The 15663-nt window shown below is 47.9% G+C and overlaps 1 protein-coding gene across 3 annotated transcripts in view; it reads left to right on the forward strand.

Annotated features, from left to right (window-relative positions):
- Positions 1-1021: 1021 nt before the first annotated feature.
- The window catches only part of LOC137657759 (c-Myc-binding protein-like), a 91637-nt gene continuing 76995 nt past the window's right edge, over positions 1022-15663 (forward strand). For all 3 annotated transcript variants that reach the window (XM_068392250.1, XM_068392248.1, XM_068392249.1), the window contains exons 1-2: positions 1022-1178; positions 11466-11654. In XM_068392250.1, coding sequence (XP_068248351.1) covers positions 1146-1178; positions 11466-11654 — 222 coding nt within the window. In that variant the 5' untranslated portion in view covers positions 1022-1145. The remainder of the gene's footprint in view (positions 1179-11465; positions 11655-15663) is intronic.

The following is a 15663-nucleotide window of genomic DNA, read 5'->3' on the forward strand; positions in this document are numbered from 1 at the left end:
GCCGGATTATACAAACCACAAAGAATAATCTTATTTTCCTATAGACCTACAGTATACATGTTCGTAAAAATCGCATTGCATAGTAATTCATAGTTATCATAAATCACAATCCATTCCAAAATGTTCACGAACATATATAGGCTTATGAGAAAATAAATTATTCTCAGTTAATTTGGAGATGTTGCCATAATGCTGATGAGAGAAAAGCGTGGACTTTTATGACATAATCAAATTGATTGGCCAAGTAATAGTTATGACAAATTGAAGCATGGACGGTTTTAATTATCGCAGCTGGAACTTATGCAACGGTTAGTGTGCTTCGTTTAATGCGTTTCTTTGGTGATTTTTGCCGCATTTATTTTTTTCCAGTTCCTAGGACGAAAATTAGATTTAAAAATTCCTAGCCAAGTGTGTGCGTGGTGGCTGGGGCCAGGGGGTTCTTACACCCTGCTCCCGGATGATGATGATGATGATAGAGAGAGAGAGAGAGAGAGAGAGAGAGAGAGAGAGAGAGAGAGAGAGAGAGAGAGAGAGAGAGAGAGTGTGTGTGTGTGTGTGTTAGGCCTGGGGGCTTGGGTGTTGGGTCTTTGGTCGGTCTGATACTTTACTCCTGGATTATCATGTTTGTGTGCACTGTGCTTCCCCCCTAGCCGTAGCTGTTATAAATTTCTTATCTCATCTCCCTGTCATATATATGCTCACAGAAACATAAATCTACATTGTATCGCATTTACGTTCCATTTATTTTAGGTTAATTGATATATAAAACGAGTCTTATAATTCCCACAATTAAAGAAACTATACAAGCAAAATGCCACTTTTCCAAAGCCTGTACCGTGGAATAATAGAATGAAATCATTCGCCGGTCCCTACTTCTTCTATAGTTCCTTTCTCAACTTATTTTAAGATGGTTTTCATACTTAGACTTTTGTTTCATATTGAATGATTACATAAGTATAACTTAGGGAGACATGTTTGTACAGTTATGATAAAAATAGAATTTTGGCATATCACTTCTGCGAGAAGCATTACATATACATTTCATTATCAATAAAAGATCGCATTCAGTGCAGTGTCTTCAGTCACAATTGTATTTGAGTCTTAGCGTTCAACACAAGGCGGGCCAGCAAAGTTTATGTGCGAAAATGGAGAGACAACCAAGTAACGTCGCTTTGAAGGTACGTAATTCCCTAAGCATTACTTACACTAAAATACAATCCAAGTTTTTTAAGCGGTTCCCGTTTCACCAATGGTCAGCAGAAGTTATACCATACTAATGAAGGAAACTCTTGTCCTAGACCGTCATAGGTCTATGTTGCTGTACTTATTACGCTAGGTCGATGTTGCTACCGGTACGATATTTGTCTCACATATCACAATATGGCGTGAATTGATTACAGTTTAAGTTATTTTCCTTACTATTATTTAGGTAAATATACGATCATTTATTCCTTGTCAAATACACGAGCTATATAGCCTATATGTCATCCCTGTCTTGTACTTTTATGTATTTCTAATAACGAATACGAGTGCGAACCACCCTTATATAAACAATTATGGGGCATTACAGTGTTACAGAGGGCTTTTAAGTTAGGAGACGCCGAAGACTAGTGATTTCCCGCAAAAATAATGGTCAAAAATGCATGACAAACGTAAGATAACCATTTGGTTTTATTTTACATTGTCACAATTTTCTCAAAATTTATTAGCATATTTCATTAAATCATTACTACTAAATTCATTTAAACCCATAACCATGAATTGCTATGTAGTAATAAACGAGGCAATCAAAATCTAAGTTTGTATGATTGACGATTAACTCCTAAATACTATCCCGAGGCTAACGTCCGTAGCCTGTTTCTTCGGAAATTCTATCAAACACAAACTTTTATATTTTTAATGTGGCCCTATTTTAAAAGGGAAACAAAGATAAGAGCACCAGCTAACCTAAACTTCCCAACCTAACCTAACCTAACAGCCATATTCATACCTACTTACTTTAAGGGCTGCTTATTTGGCTCTGTACAGCAGGGGAACCCTACTCTACAGGATCTCCATAGCTGTTTTATGGTGTTCATTCTGGAGCGTTTAACATTTTACAATGCGTATTGCTTGCTTACTGCTATGTCGTCACTATCGAAACACTCGCGGAATAAGAAAGTCTTCAGTTTCCTCTTGGAAACCTTATCTTCATTTATTCGGATGTCTTGTTGGAGCCTATTGTATAGTCTCGGGGCCGTATATTTAAAGGCACTAGAACCTACAGTAGACATGTATCTAGGTTCTAATACTTTGAAACCATCTGTGACTATTCTCATGTGAGGATGATTTGTTGGTTGCACAATATACAGCAATTCAATTAGATATTTTGGACGACCGGTTCTGATAGCTAAGTGTGTTATTGTGCATATTTTAAACTCAATTTTCATTTTAATCGGCAGTCAATGTATATCGATTAGTATAGGAGTGATCCTTTTTTTGGGGTGTGTCATCTTGTTACAGTAATCATGTTGGAACTAAAGTGTAGGGTGGGGAAAAATGGTTGCTATAGAACGAAATCTGGGAACTTATTTGTAAATATTTGGTAGCTCTTGATTGATACTAGGCAGGCAGTTAATTCTAATAGCCAGGCTTTTTCCACCATGAGGCTCAATACTACTCGGTATTCTAGAAGTTTTATTCCAGCTGTGACCAAGTTGTAGAATGATCTTCCTAATTGGGTAGTTGAATCAGTAGAACTTCAAAAGTTCAAAGTTGGAGCAAATGATTTTATGTTGAACAGACTGACATGAGTTTTTATAGTTTATATATGACATATCAGTTTTGATGTTGTTACTGTTTTTAGAATGACTTAATTGTTCTCATTTATTTCCTTATTTCCTTATTTCCTTTCCTCACTGGGTTATTTTTCCCTGCTGGAGGCCATGGGCTTATAGCATCTTGCTTTTCCAACTAGGGTTGTAGCTTGGCTAGTAATAATGATAATAATGAAAAGCTATTTAGAGAGTGTGGCAAAATAACAGAACTGGCTAAAGCAAATTCAAACAACGCTAGTGCAGTAGCTATTAATCAGTTTACCAAAATTAACAAACTTTGACACTGAAATGCTGTTCACAATTTAATCAATCAATACGTAAGTACCCATACCCCGCCCCATTAATCGTACAGAGAAAAATGCTAGGAGTAAACTTCCCAGCGCTCACAAGTTCCTTCGATGGAGCCCCATCTTCTTCACTGGAAGTCTGGTGTTTAACATCTTGGAGCCAGTAGACTTTCTGGTCCTTGACTTCTTACTCTTCTTCACAACTAGCTGAAAAGATCTGGATTCACTTCTGGTTCGGCTCTTTCTGCTACTGGTCAAACTAGAGTAGGATGACAGTGTCTGAGTAGCCCTAACAGGCACTGCCCTCCTTCTAGAAAGAGTCTGGAAGGCAGTGGTTTCCTTCCCAGGGCTGCAGGCAGTATCCATCACCTGGAGGACATGGTATCTAGTTGAGCCACAGCGTAAGCACAGGTTCAGGCGTCTGCAGAACTCATTCTTGCACCTAGTGCAACACCACCTCTGGAAATGAGGAGACCTATTTGGGGTGCGCGTGACAAAAATGGAAGCCAAGAAGACCAGGGTTATCTGACAAGATAACACAGATGCAGGATTTGGGGCAGGTAGAGGTATGCGCAGTTTGAAACAAGTAAATGCTTGCAGGTACCCATGGCAACTATGTCAGCATACGAGCTGTGCATGACTATCCCACATAACTAATGGCCAGTTCCTCTGGCTTTTTGCTCTGCTGAAAATTGCCTCATTGAGGACACCCAACAGGTGCAGCACATGTTGCTAAATGGAATGACGAGGGTAGAGACAATGAAGGTGCTGACTCTTCGGGCCGAAGTCCAGACCCTGTTGGAGAAAGGTTCTCTCCAAGAGATCCTAGACGGTTCCCCAGGCTTCAGTCTAGAGGCTGCAGACATGGTCATATAAGCTGTTGGACCACAGGACTTAATGTGCACACTGGATCTCAAGGATGCACACTTCCAGGTATCTAAGGATCATAGACGAAAACAGATAATAGCAGTTTGTTCCAACACGGAGTACTTACCTCGAACTACTTTCTTAGGGAGTATCTGGGATTCTCCTCCCAACCGATCAGAATTTTGTGTAGTTTCCCCTATCTCCATTTTCTATAGTGGGTCCCTCTGTGGCGGATGAATACGCGCCCTGAGGCGACCTGGGTCAGTGAGCGTGCGTGGCCAGGTCTCGGTCACCAGTAAGTTTCTGGTCGCGACGTGATTAACATCTCGCTGCGCTCTCTCTTCCTGTGCAACCCTTTATGTACCCACGCGGTTCCCACGTGTTCAACCCTCACCTTAGATTCCTTTATCCACCTCTTTCACCTGTGTCCCTGTGTTGCTTGGTGCTTTAGTGTTCGATTATGGAGTATCCTCGTCGTTGCCCCGGGCCTATGGCTGGTAAATCTTGTGGAGCGTTCCTCTCTAAGCCGGAGGTTGATCCCCACACCCTGTGTTCTTCATGTAGGGGCAGTGTGTGTTCCCCCTCAGCCACGTGTCCGGAGTGCGAGTCTTGGCCCGAGATCCAGTGGGCTCTCTACGGGACCAAGAAAAAGAAGGCATCCAAGAGATCACCCAAGAAGGCGAGCATCTCCTCGCCTTTACCATCACCCGATGCTCCGTCGGAGAAGAGTTCCCTGCCGCCTTCCCCTACCCAGAGTAGGGGGCGAGATAAGTCCGTTGTGGGGAAGCGGTCCATTGCCCTTCCCCAAGAGTCTGATATTCCTGATGTGGGGGATGTTGTGTCTGTACAGGTGGGAGTGTGTTCGGGAGACGAGGTTCTGGTGCCTACAGGACCCGTCTCGTCCGAAGATCCGATGTGGGGGAAGTCTGCTCCAGCCCCTTCCCCTGCATCGTGGTTATGCGTTTGAGGTGCTTCAGCGACCGGGGGAGAAGCGGACAAGGAAGCAGGCTCGTCGAATTCGGACTCCATCACTTGGACGGCTCCTAGGACGCCCTTCATATGTCTGATGAGATTAGAAGAGTTTGACAGCTGGTTCGCCGCCAAGAAGGCTGCGCGGTCTCCCCCGGCGCCGTCGTCGACGCTCCCGCCCGTCTTTTTGCAGCCTCCATCGCCAGTGGAACAACACGAACGAAGAACCCCCAGCAGCATCGGACGTATCGGAAGACTCAGCGGGGTCGTCTACCTCCCCGTCATCGTTTACCTCAGATTCAGCGGACTCGTCCTCCTCGGAAGATGCGGTCTCAAGGGACTTGAGGAAGAAGCGGGAGAGGGCCCGCTCGCGCTCTGGCCATTCCAGGAAACGTGCCAGGACCTCCAGAAGGAAGCACAAGAAGGGCCGTTCTTCAAGAGATGAGTGGGTATGAGAGACAATCCCACAGAGCGAACTTCTCAAGGTAGCCTCCGCTCCGGGCTCCTCCGGGTGGCTCCCTAGAGCCTCTTCATCACCCTCACGATACGGGTCTTCCTGTAGGCCCGGCTGTCGCCCGAAGTCGGCTCACCAAGTGGCCTTTTCCAAGCATAAGTCCGCGAAGGTACCGGCTCCATCCGGGCAGCGGAAAGATCCGCTCCTTCGGCCTGGCAGCATGGCCCCGGCTCCCGGTCCCTCGGTGGCTCTTCCCGAGCCACAGGGCCAGCCGGTAGATCTTGGGAGATCCACGGCTTCGCGGGAGGGGGTAGACCCATCATGGCTACTCCCGTCCCAGCGGGTCCGACCGCGCTGCAAGTCACCGCTCCAGTGGTTCGACGTGAGAGGAAGGATCTGGCCGGCCGCGCGGCGTCATCCGTGACCAACGAGGCACCCCATGCGGAGGACCAGGTAGCGGAAGGCTTCATAGAATGAGGAGAGTGCTCTTCAGACGACGTCTCCTACCGGAAAGTCTTAGCCCTCATCAGGCGACACCACAGGCTGGACGATCCTAAGCCATCGGCGGAGCAGGCCTGGCTCTCCGGGCTAAACAGGTTGGTGGACAACCCGGTCCAGCAAAAACCATCCCCAACCCTCCCTCTGGCACCGGACGTGAAGCTTGGAATGGACCACATTGATAAATTCATAGCGAGCCAAGCGGACGCCCCCAGGAGCCAAGGTGCCTCCAAACTGCTGCCAGGACTTAGAACGCAGAAACGATTTTACGTCCCGGATGGTCGCCGAGGATGGAAGAGTCTTCACCGAAGGGTTGAAGATCCCGAAGATTCCATCTTCCAAGGGGAATCAAAAGGCATCTACCATCGGTCAAGACTCCTCACAGGGAGCCCTTGGTCCCTGTCTCTTCTGGAGTTTTTTCTTGACAGTACCACCGTCAGCAAGCAAGAAATCATCAACCGGCTGATCGCTAGATGACCATTTGCTGATCGCTAGCTCGCCCGATCACCAGGTCACCAATTGCTAGCTCATCTCTCTCTGATCTTTGATCTCTAGTCTCTCCATTTACTAACGATCTCCGATTGCTAGCGTGCCGATCGCCGATTGCTAGTCAATAACCTGTCATCAGCTTGCTGATCACTAGATCGCCGATTGGCAGCTCATCTTTCCTTAGCTCCCTGATCGCTGACCAGCCCATTGTCAGCTTGCTGATCTCTGACCAGCCCATTGTCAGCTTGCTGATCTCTGACCAGCCCATTGTCAGCTTGCTGATCTCTGACCAGCCCATTGTCAGCTTGCTGATCTCTGACCAGCCCATTGTCAGCTTGCTGATCTCTAGCTCACCGATCACCGGTCCGCGATCGATCGCTGATCATCAATGGCTCACCATCACCAACTGACTATCCTTAAACTATTCTGCTGTCTCTTAGGGCTCACCAAGGAGATTACCAACTCATTTATTGCCAACCTACCTTGTCTGACTGACCAGACAGCCTTCTTCTGCCTGTCAGTTACCATCTTCGGCTCGCAGATCGCCGTTTCACTGATCATCGACAATTCACCAGCAGTTCGTGACTCGGGCTTACTACTCAACCTCTGCCCGTGGTTCCCTAGATCAGAATGTATACGACACACTTCTCGCTACTGGCCGTTCACCATCACATCAATCCACTAAAGTGATCGGCAAACGATCGACAACCCTCATCAGTGGCTTGTCGACAGGTGACTACTTGCGAGCACCCGCCAACTGCACAGTAACCATTGATTAACATTCGCCAGACGGATGCTGCTTTAAGGAATAGCATCAATCCCATCAAGGCGCATGGTAGAGTTAAGCGTTGCCTTACTTCTATCAGTTAAAGGATTGCTCTACCAAGGAAGAATCCTTGCACAGGGTATTGCGTCCGATCTTTTACGCCACGAGTCAAGACCCCAGCGTCAACAATCTCCCATGCGAAAGGATCCGCAAGGAGCTGTCCCTTTTGGTCGATGTCCACACCATGTTGGAGTTCGGACAAGGGCTAAGACCTCAGGTCTTCATTTGCATGCTGGACCTAAAGGACGCATACTTCCAGGCCCAAACCATCCGTCTAGGAAGGATTGAAGATTCATTCTAGACAAACAAGAAACACCAGTTCAGGGTACTGTGCTTCGGTCTTTCCACTACACCCATCCTGGTCTCACAGGATCGGCTTCTGTCTCCTCCGTTTCTGGACGACTGACTGACCTTAGCAGGCTCGGTGGCAACTTTGCATTAGCACCGGAACTTCTGAAGTCTTTTTTTTACCAAGATCCAGTGTATCTGGGAATGATTCTAGACACCAATCTACACAAAACTTTCTTAAAAAGAGAACACCCAGCCCAGAGTGACTTTCGTCCGATTGGAATCAGGCCCTCGATCCCCCAGACATTCTGACCCTCATGAGACCAGAAGTTTGGAGGAACCTCAAGGGATGAGTGTCAGTCGAGAATCTACGGAGTGGTATAACCTTCTCATCCTTCCCCACCCCTCAGACTTGATGCTCTGCTTAGACACGTCAGAAGAAGAGGGGAGGGACCATAGTGCTGCACCACACGACCCCATCCCTGTGGACAGAGTCCGAAAGTACCTTCACTTGAATCTCTTAAGAGATGAAGGCCAACTATCCAGTCCTTCAGCAGCCTCATCAGTTCCTAACGGGCTACACAGTGATGTGATGAGCGTCAACACCACACACCACATAGAGGCTCACATGACAAGCAAGAAGGGACTTGCCAACAGCCTCTTCCAATCTAGCAGTATAAATATTAAGATGGGCCAAAGTCCGTTCGGTACTACTATCAGCCCGCTTCATTCCAGACTAGAGGAATGTGCTCGCCGACAATCTGTGCACAGCATCTCAGATAAGGTGTACCGAATGGTCTTTGGATCACCTTGTAGCCGACAAAGTCCCGACTTTACGGGGTTCTCCAACTTTTGATCTGTTCGCAACGCCCCTGAACCTCAGGCTTCCGCTGCTCTCCAGTCCTAGACCCCAAGGCTCTCTGGCAAGAAACATGCCAACAACGGTGGGTACAAGAATAACGTTTACGTCTCGTCTCTGTTTTGTCTGGAGAAGGGCACTCAAGAAGGCTAGAACATCGGTCAGCCTCTCAAGGGCTCTCATAGCTCTGCTATGTCATTACGCAGAACTATTTCCAAACCTTCTGCAGCTCCTGATAGTCTCCAAGAGAACCCTCTCCACATCACAGACAACTACACTTCGACATCTACCACAAGCTATAGGTTCGCTATGATTGTACGCCTGGAGACTACCCAGTACCTCCTCTCTCGCAGAGGCTTTTCGCAATGAGTTGCGTAAAGGTTGTCTAGATATCTGAGGAATTCCTCAGCACCAGTCTACCAGGCAGTATAACGTCTTCTGTGGTTGGTATCATGGGAAAGCGTCTCTCTCCACTCGATATCTCTATTCCAGGAATAGTGGAATCCTCGAGTATATGCAAGAGGAAAAGACCCCCCTTTTCAGTTTCAACAAGTCAAGATTATCACTCAACCTTGAGCCTCGCCTTCAAACTGAAAGGAATGGACATCCTCGCATCGCTAGATCTTTCCTAACTTATACGGACTTACAACTTGCCTTTTCCCAGTCGGAATTGAGACCTTCCTCTCGGAACATGTTTCAAGTTCTCCGGTCTCTTAGGAGACCTCCTTATGTTCCACTTCACCAGGCAACAAATTTTCATCTGGTTTAGAAGACAGTGTTCTTACACACTTTGACAGCACCCATACGAGTCAAGGGACTTCATGGTCTCTCTTTCGACATTGCCTATTAATGAGAAGGGTGAAAGGCAACGTCAAGTTTCGTCCCCGAGTATGTTGCCAGACAGTCTCCAGAGGTGATGGATCCTACACAAGTCTCCACTCGGTAACTGACGATCCAGATCATTCGTTACTGTACCCAGGGTAAGGTATGAGACTCTACCTTAGGGAGAACAGCAACAGCCCACCCGGGTCCCTTCTCTTGTCATCAGCACTGGGAAAGACTAGAGGATCAGCAAAACATCATCCCTGCTGGATTTACAGTCACCAATTATGCCCTGAATCCAGAGCCTCACCCAACATGACGACTCACGATGTCAGGGGCATAGCTATGCCCTTGGCCCTTCTAAGCACTTTACTGTACTCTGTGATGCAGGTTTTACAAGTAAGGATGTGAATGCTCTAGGTGACTTTCACAACCTTTTTGCTGCAAGACGTGACCCACAGGACCTCGATACGATCTCTATCGGTCCTGTGGTGGCTGCACAACAGCTGGTTGTATACCTCAAGCTCCTCATTGGACAAGTAGTATAAGGTTGATGGCTCTGTTACCCGGTTTTAGTCTGCGTGAATGAAAAGATTTGACTGGCTCTTATTCTTTTCTTCATCCTACCCTCTCGTGGGGAAAGCAGCATCCTGGGTTCTCTGTATAAGCTGAGTTCAAACTGAAGGTAAACCATGCTCCCTTGTGTACCTAGTATTAAGCTAATACTCTTGCATCCCCATACCCTGGCGCGGAGGTATTGGGAAAGTCTTGGTTTCAACAGTTTTTCCTACAAGAGACTTGAATAACTTTACCTAGACAGTCGCACTTCTAAATATCTCAACACACTGCCTGCGTAGGCCCCGACCTTGCGTAGCAAGGTTTTAGCGAGGCGCAGGGTCTCCTTATTTTTGAGTACTAACATACCCAGATAAGGAGCCCCCGGGTAAAGCCAAAAGCCAGATTGGCAGGTACGTCCACCCTTCCTAATGGGCGAGTCACCCCTAATAAATAACCCCTAATAAATAGCCTGGTTTGTATTCCAGTTACGGAACAAATGACATTCGTAGATAGATTGTATTTTTCCTAACTATACAAACCTTAGCTATTTAACCAAACTTGCCCTCCAGCCCTGTCCCCCTTGAAGTCCTACCTCCAAGCAAAGTGAACTGAATCACAGGTGTGGGAGTGATAGCAAGTTACTAGCGGTGGGTAGTTAACCCTCGCTAAAGTTTAATGGCTCGTCATTTCAGCTCCGCCGAAAGTAATACCCCTAATAAATAGCTAAGGTTTGTATAGTTAGGAAAAATACAATTTATCTACGAATGTCATGTTTCTTCACTTGCGCAAAAAATTGGCATATTCAGATGTTTGGTGATCAGTCTGTATTGAAAGTACGTTTTAATTCTTTCACTTTACCTTATTTTGAGTATTGTTCTCCTGTCTGGTCTTCAGCTGCTGTTTCTCATCTTTATTAGACAAAATTTGCATCTATTGAATTTCTTATTCTTGTTCTTGATATTGATCTTTGGCATCTTCGTTCAATTTATTCCTTATACTTGTTGCAAAAGATTTTTCACAATTCTGAACATCCTTTGCATTCATATCTTCCCTGACTGTATCATTCTGTACATAGTACTAGATATGCAGTTAATTCTTAAGTCTTTCCTTCTCCATTATAAAGCTCAAGACTTCACAATATTCTAGATACTGTATATTGCAGCTGTTACCAGATTGTGGAATGATCTTCCTAATCTGGCAGTTGAATTGGTGGAACTTCACAAGTTCAAACTTTCACTTAATGTTTTTATGTTGAACACTTTAATGTAAGTCTCTTCATAGTTCATGTATGACAGATCTGTTTTAACGTTGTTACTGAGCTTATTATATTTTATATTTTTTATTCATTACCTCTCATACATAGTTTATTTACTGTATTTATTTTTCCTCACTGGGTTATTTTCCCTGTTAGAGCCCTTGGCCTTTTAGCATCCTGCATCTCAAGTTAGGGATGTAGCTTAGCTAGTACAGTAATGATGATTGAACTGTGAATTTTTGTCATTCCTACCAAGGCTATCAAAGACATTTTTTAAAGTAGTTTTATACATATGAAATGTTTCTTTTAGTGCAGTATACATAAAATGAAATGTGTGATTTTATTAATTAATGGTAATTAGAGATGGCAACGCAGTATTGATAGCTATAGATTATCTAATGCTATATAAAGTTTCTTTGGATTTTTTTTTATACTCTGCATAGTATAGTCTTTGATTTTTTTTTCTCAATGTTTCAGACTATGGATTCTGAACGGGAAAAGTTCCGTACCTATGTTGAGAAGTCAGGGGTGATGTCTGCACTTACAGATGTGTTGGTACGCTTATATGAAGAGCCCAATAGACCTTCAGATGCTCTCACTTACATCAAAGAAACTCTTGGTTCTGCTGAAATTGATGCTCATCGTATGCAGGCTTTGCAAGCTAAGGTTAGTTGTAGAGGTGAATAAAATGTATTATTCATTGTAAGCCAGTACAGTACCACTTGATTTTACATGAAACTTATTTACTTGAAAACCGTAAAAAATTTAACATTGAATGACACTATGGTTTAAAATTAATTGTAAAGGTAATAGTCTATTTGAATGAAGGGGAAATATTTTAAGGCCTGGAGTTTGTGAATCATTTCTTTGGACCTTTCAACTCCCCAGTGTTTTGCCAGTGTTTAGTACTCTTGATTTCTGTTTTTTAATTTTAAATTCACAGTCAATTGAGCGATTATTCATTATCTGTGAGTTACAAGCGAGTGCTTATGTTTAGTAAATCTTGGTAGTGATTATTGTGGCAACCTTATGAGCTGGGCAGACATAGACACACACCTTTTTTGTTCCTCTTGACTAGACAAGTAATGTTCAAAGGAATCACCATGTAAGTACTGAAGGCTGTGGACTTCCTCCTAATAGGAGAGATATTTTTCTCATCGCAGGAAACTTACATTTGTTCCATAACCGAAATACAAACCACGCTATTTACATTGGGTTTACCTTTTAGCGCAGCTGAAATGACGAGCCAATAGTTTTAACGAGGGTTAATTACCCCCGCGCTAGTTAGCGGGGGGTAGGGGAAGGGTAGCTTGCTACCCCTCCCTCCCCACACACCAGTGACTTGCTTCACTTCACTTTTGGCTCGGCGATGAACAGACGTGTCTGTCCATCGTCCTCGTTGACAGCCTTTAATCTTTTTTTCTGCTTTTTCTTTACTACAGCTTGTGTGTGTTTTTGAAGTTGACTACCTATTATATTATCTTTGCTATGCGTACGTGCCCTGGTGTTGCCGGCCGCCCTTGTGGGACCTTTATGTTGGCCTTGGATACAGATCCTCACACCATTTGCCCTCAGTGTCGGGGCCGACGGTGTGACCAGGAAAACTTGTAGGGTGTGGTCTGCCTCCCAGTGGGAGAGGTTTGGCCGCCGGCGTAAGAAGAAGTCCAAGAGAGACCGTTCTCCTTCGGGGGTTGCCTTGAAGGAGGAAGGTTCTTGGGACTCTTCTTTCGCCGCCCAAACCTCCTCCGAAGCTCCCCCTCGTCCGGCTCCTAAGGAGAGTCGGCCGAGTGGTAGCGCAGATCCTAGTTCTGTTTCCCGACCTTGGGTAGGGGGAGAGGGCGTCGCCTCCCAAAGCGGGGTGGTTCCCCCTCCTCCTCCGGGGGAGGTTATTGATAATTCATTGTCTAATGATGATCTTTTACAGATTTGGGCTTCCCTGGGGCTTAAGGGCTTGCCCTCCAGGGTCGCCTTGATTGACCTTGTCTCGTTGGGGGCCGCCGTTAAGCAGTCGCCGGCGGTAGCAGAGGTAGACCCTCTGTCTATCGTCGACGTCGTGGTGGCAGAGGCCTCCGACGGGGTGGGGCAATCCTCTGCAGGTGCAGTTGAGGATTATGGTGCTGACGGCTCTCCTCCCCCTTCCGTACATCCTTCGAAGGGGGAAGTGAGTCCTACGGGCTCTTCTGCTGTTCAGCTTCCCTCTAAGGGAAGTGCCTTGACTGAGACTCCCCTTCGGAGGACTGATGGTCCTGATGATCTTCCCCGTGGCCGCCTTCGCCGTAAGGCTCACCGTCCGCTGCGTCGCAAGGGCCTCCCTTCCCCTTATAAGGGGGTTAAGAGGCGCCTTTTTGGATCATCTTCCTCCGAAGGGGACTCTTATCGTCGTACTCAGCCTACAGCTCCTGCTCCTTTGGACCTCTCTGCAGACCGTTCTCCTACTCGAACTTCACCTTCTGGGGAACTCGTCACCCGACGGGCAATGGTCCCTTCGGGGCAAAGGGATTCATCCCTTTCACGTGCAGTGTTAGCGCACAGGCGCTCTCCTGCTCGTCAGCGCTCTCCTGCTCGTCAGCGCTCTCCTGTTCGTCAGCGCTCTCCTGTTCGCCGGCGCTCTCCTGATGTTCGCCCTCCTCGTCAGCGCTCTCCTGAGGACATCCTACATCCTGTGGTTCCTGAAGAGCGCTTAGCGCGCCAGCATTTTCCTGCTCGCCCTTCTGCAGTGTTAGCGCACAGGCGCTCTCCTGCTCGTCAGCGCTCTCCTGCTCGTCAGCGCTCTCCTGCTCGTCAGCGCTCTCCCGTTCGTCAGCGCTCTTTTGAGGATCATCGCCCTCTTGCTCACCAGCGCTCCCCTGTGGTCTCTGATCATCCTGCAGTCCCTGTTGGACACCCTGCGCGCCATCAGTCTCCTGAGCTCTCTCGCGATCCTCATCTTGTGTCTACTCAACATCGTCCGCGTTCTCCAGCGCGTTTCTAAAGCACATGTTCGCCCACGCGCCTACGCTCTTCCTGTTCCTGTTCGTGAACGCGCCGCGCCACCTGTTCCTTCACAGGATCTCACGCGTCGCCCCCTTGCCCGCAAGCGTTCACAGACGATCCTAGTATCGCCTGTTCGTCAGCGTTCTCCTACGTATCAACGATCGCCTGTTTATCGGCGATCTCCGGACCGCCCGCGTGATTTACAGCCTGTGCGCTCGCATTCTCCAACGCGTCGTCGACCAGAGGTTCTGGAAGGACATGGTTCGCCATCTGCTAGCTCGCCATCGCGCGATCATTCACCTGCGCGTTATCGCTCGCCAACGCGTCACCATGCGACAACGCGCCATCGCTCACATGCGCGTCAGCGTTCGCCTGCTGATCTACGTCGCCAGCGACCTTCCTCGCCCACGCAGCAACGCGTTCCCTCGCCATTGCGCCAACGTGTTCATTCGCCGACTTGGCCACGCGCTCGTTCACCTGTACACCCTCGCGTCCACTCGCCTGTGCGCCCGCGCGATCATTCGCCTGCGCGCCCGCGCGATCGCTCGCCTGCGCGACCATCGTTCGCGGCGAATTTCGCAGCCAGTGGTAGCAGCAGGAACGCGTGTTCCTAGACAGCGCTCGGGATCGCCTCCATCCAAACGCAGGACTGTAGTCCAGGACAGGGAAGATACTGCGGAGAGGTTAGTGCATCATTCTTCCCCCCCTTCTTTTCAGGCAGGTACTGTGGTGTCCACTCCAAAGGATCGCCCGATCCCTTTCCCTCCAGCGAGGATTTCGGACTCTGTGTCCGTGGAGCAACAGACTTGGTTTGGTCCTCTGATGCGGCCGTTAGTGAGGGTAATGAAACCAGCACTCGCCGATCAGGGCAACAAACCAACGGCTGCCTCTCCTACGCTGAAGAGAAAGAGAGGAGTGGACTTCGTGGTGACTTCCCCCAGGGCGAAGTTGGTTCCCAAGAGGTCTGTCGCGAAGCCCCCTTATCCTGCTCGAGCGTTTTCTCCTTCTCCCGTGGACGAGGCTTTTCCGTCCTCGGGTGAGTCCAGTGAAGCGGTAGTCTTCCCCTCGGCACCAAGGGGGGAGACTTCGCTTCATGGAGGAGAGTCGTCTCGTGAGGAAGGGGCTCCTCGAACCTCTTTTGTTGGGGTCCTGTATCTCTCCCAGGAGGGAATCCAAGGACTCCAAGACCGTCCCGAAATCATCTTCGAGGATTCGCCAGGAACCCGCGGCTCCCCGGGGGAACGTCCACGCTTCACCCCAGGAAGAGATTCCGGGGACAGGAGACTTAGCTGCCAGCCCGCAAGGAGGAGATCAGCAGGAATCCGAACATGCCTTCTGGCAGGTCCTGAGCCTGATAAGGCAACTTAACGGGCTTATGGACCCCGTGATCGCCCCCCGTGAAGGCAAGGACACTATCTTGGACGAAGTGTTTGACGTTCGGAAGGCCCCTAAGTCCAGTGCGGCTCTGCCCTGGTCTTGGGGTCTGAAGAGTGCCAGAGCTAGGGCCAACGCTCAGCTCGCGATTCTTGCCTCCTCCAGTCGTTCCTCTGCCGGGAACAAGCTCATCCTTCCTCCTCGTCTTCAGCAGAGGAGGTATTTTGAGATCTTGGGTGAGTCCAGCCTCGCTCTTCCTCTCCATCACTCCGTGGAGGAGCTGGCGAAGGGAGTTCCCCTTGAGAAGCTCTCTGCCCGGCAGGTGTCG

This window comes from Palaemon carinicauda, chromosome 18 (assembly GCF_036898095.1).
Source record: "Palaemon carinicauda isolate YSFRI2023 chromosome 18, ASM3689809v2, whole genome shotgun sequence".
Taxonomy (NCBI): domain Eukaryota; kingdom Metazoa; phylum Arthropoda; class Malacostraca; order Decapoda; family Palaemonidae; genus Palaemon; species Palaemon carinicauda.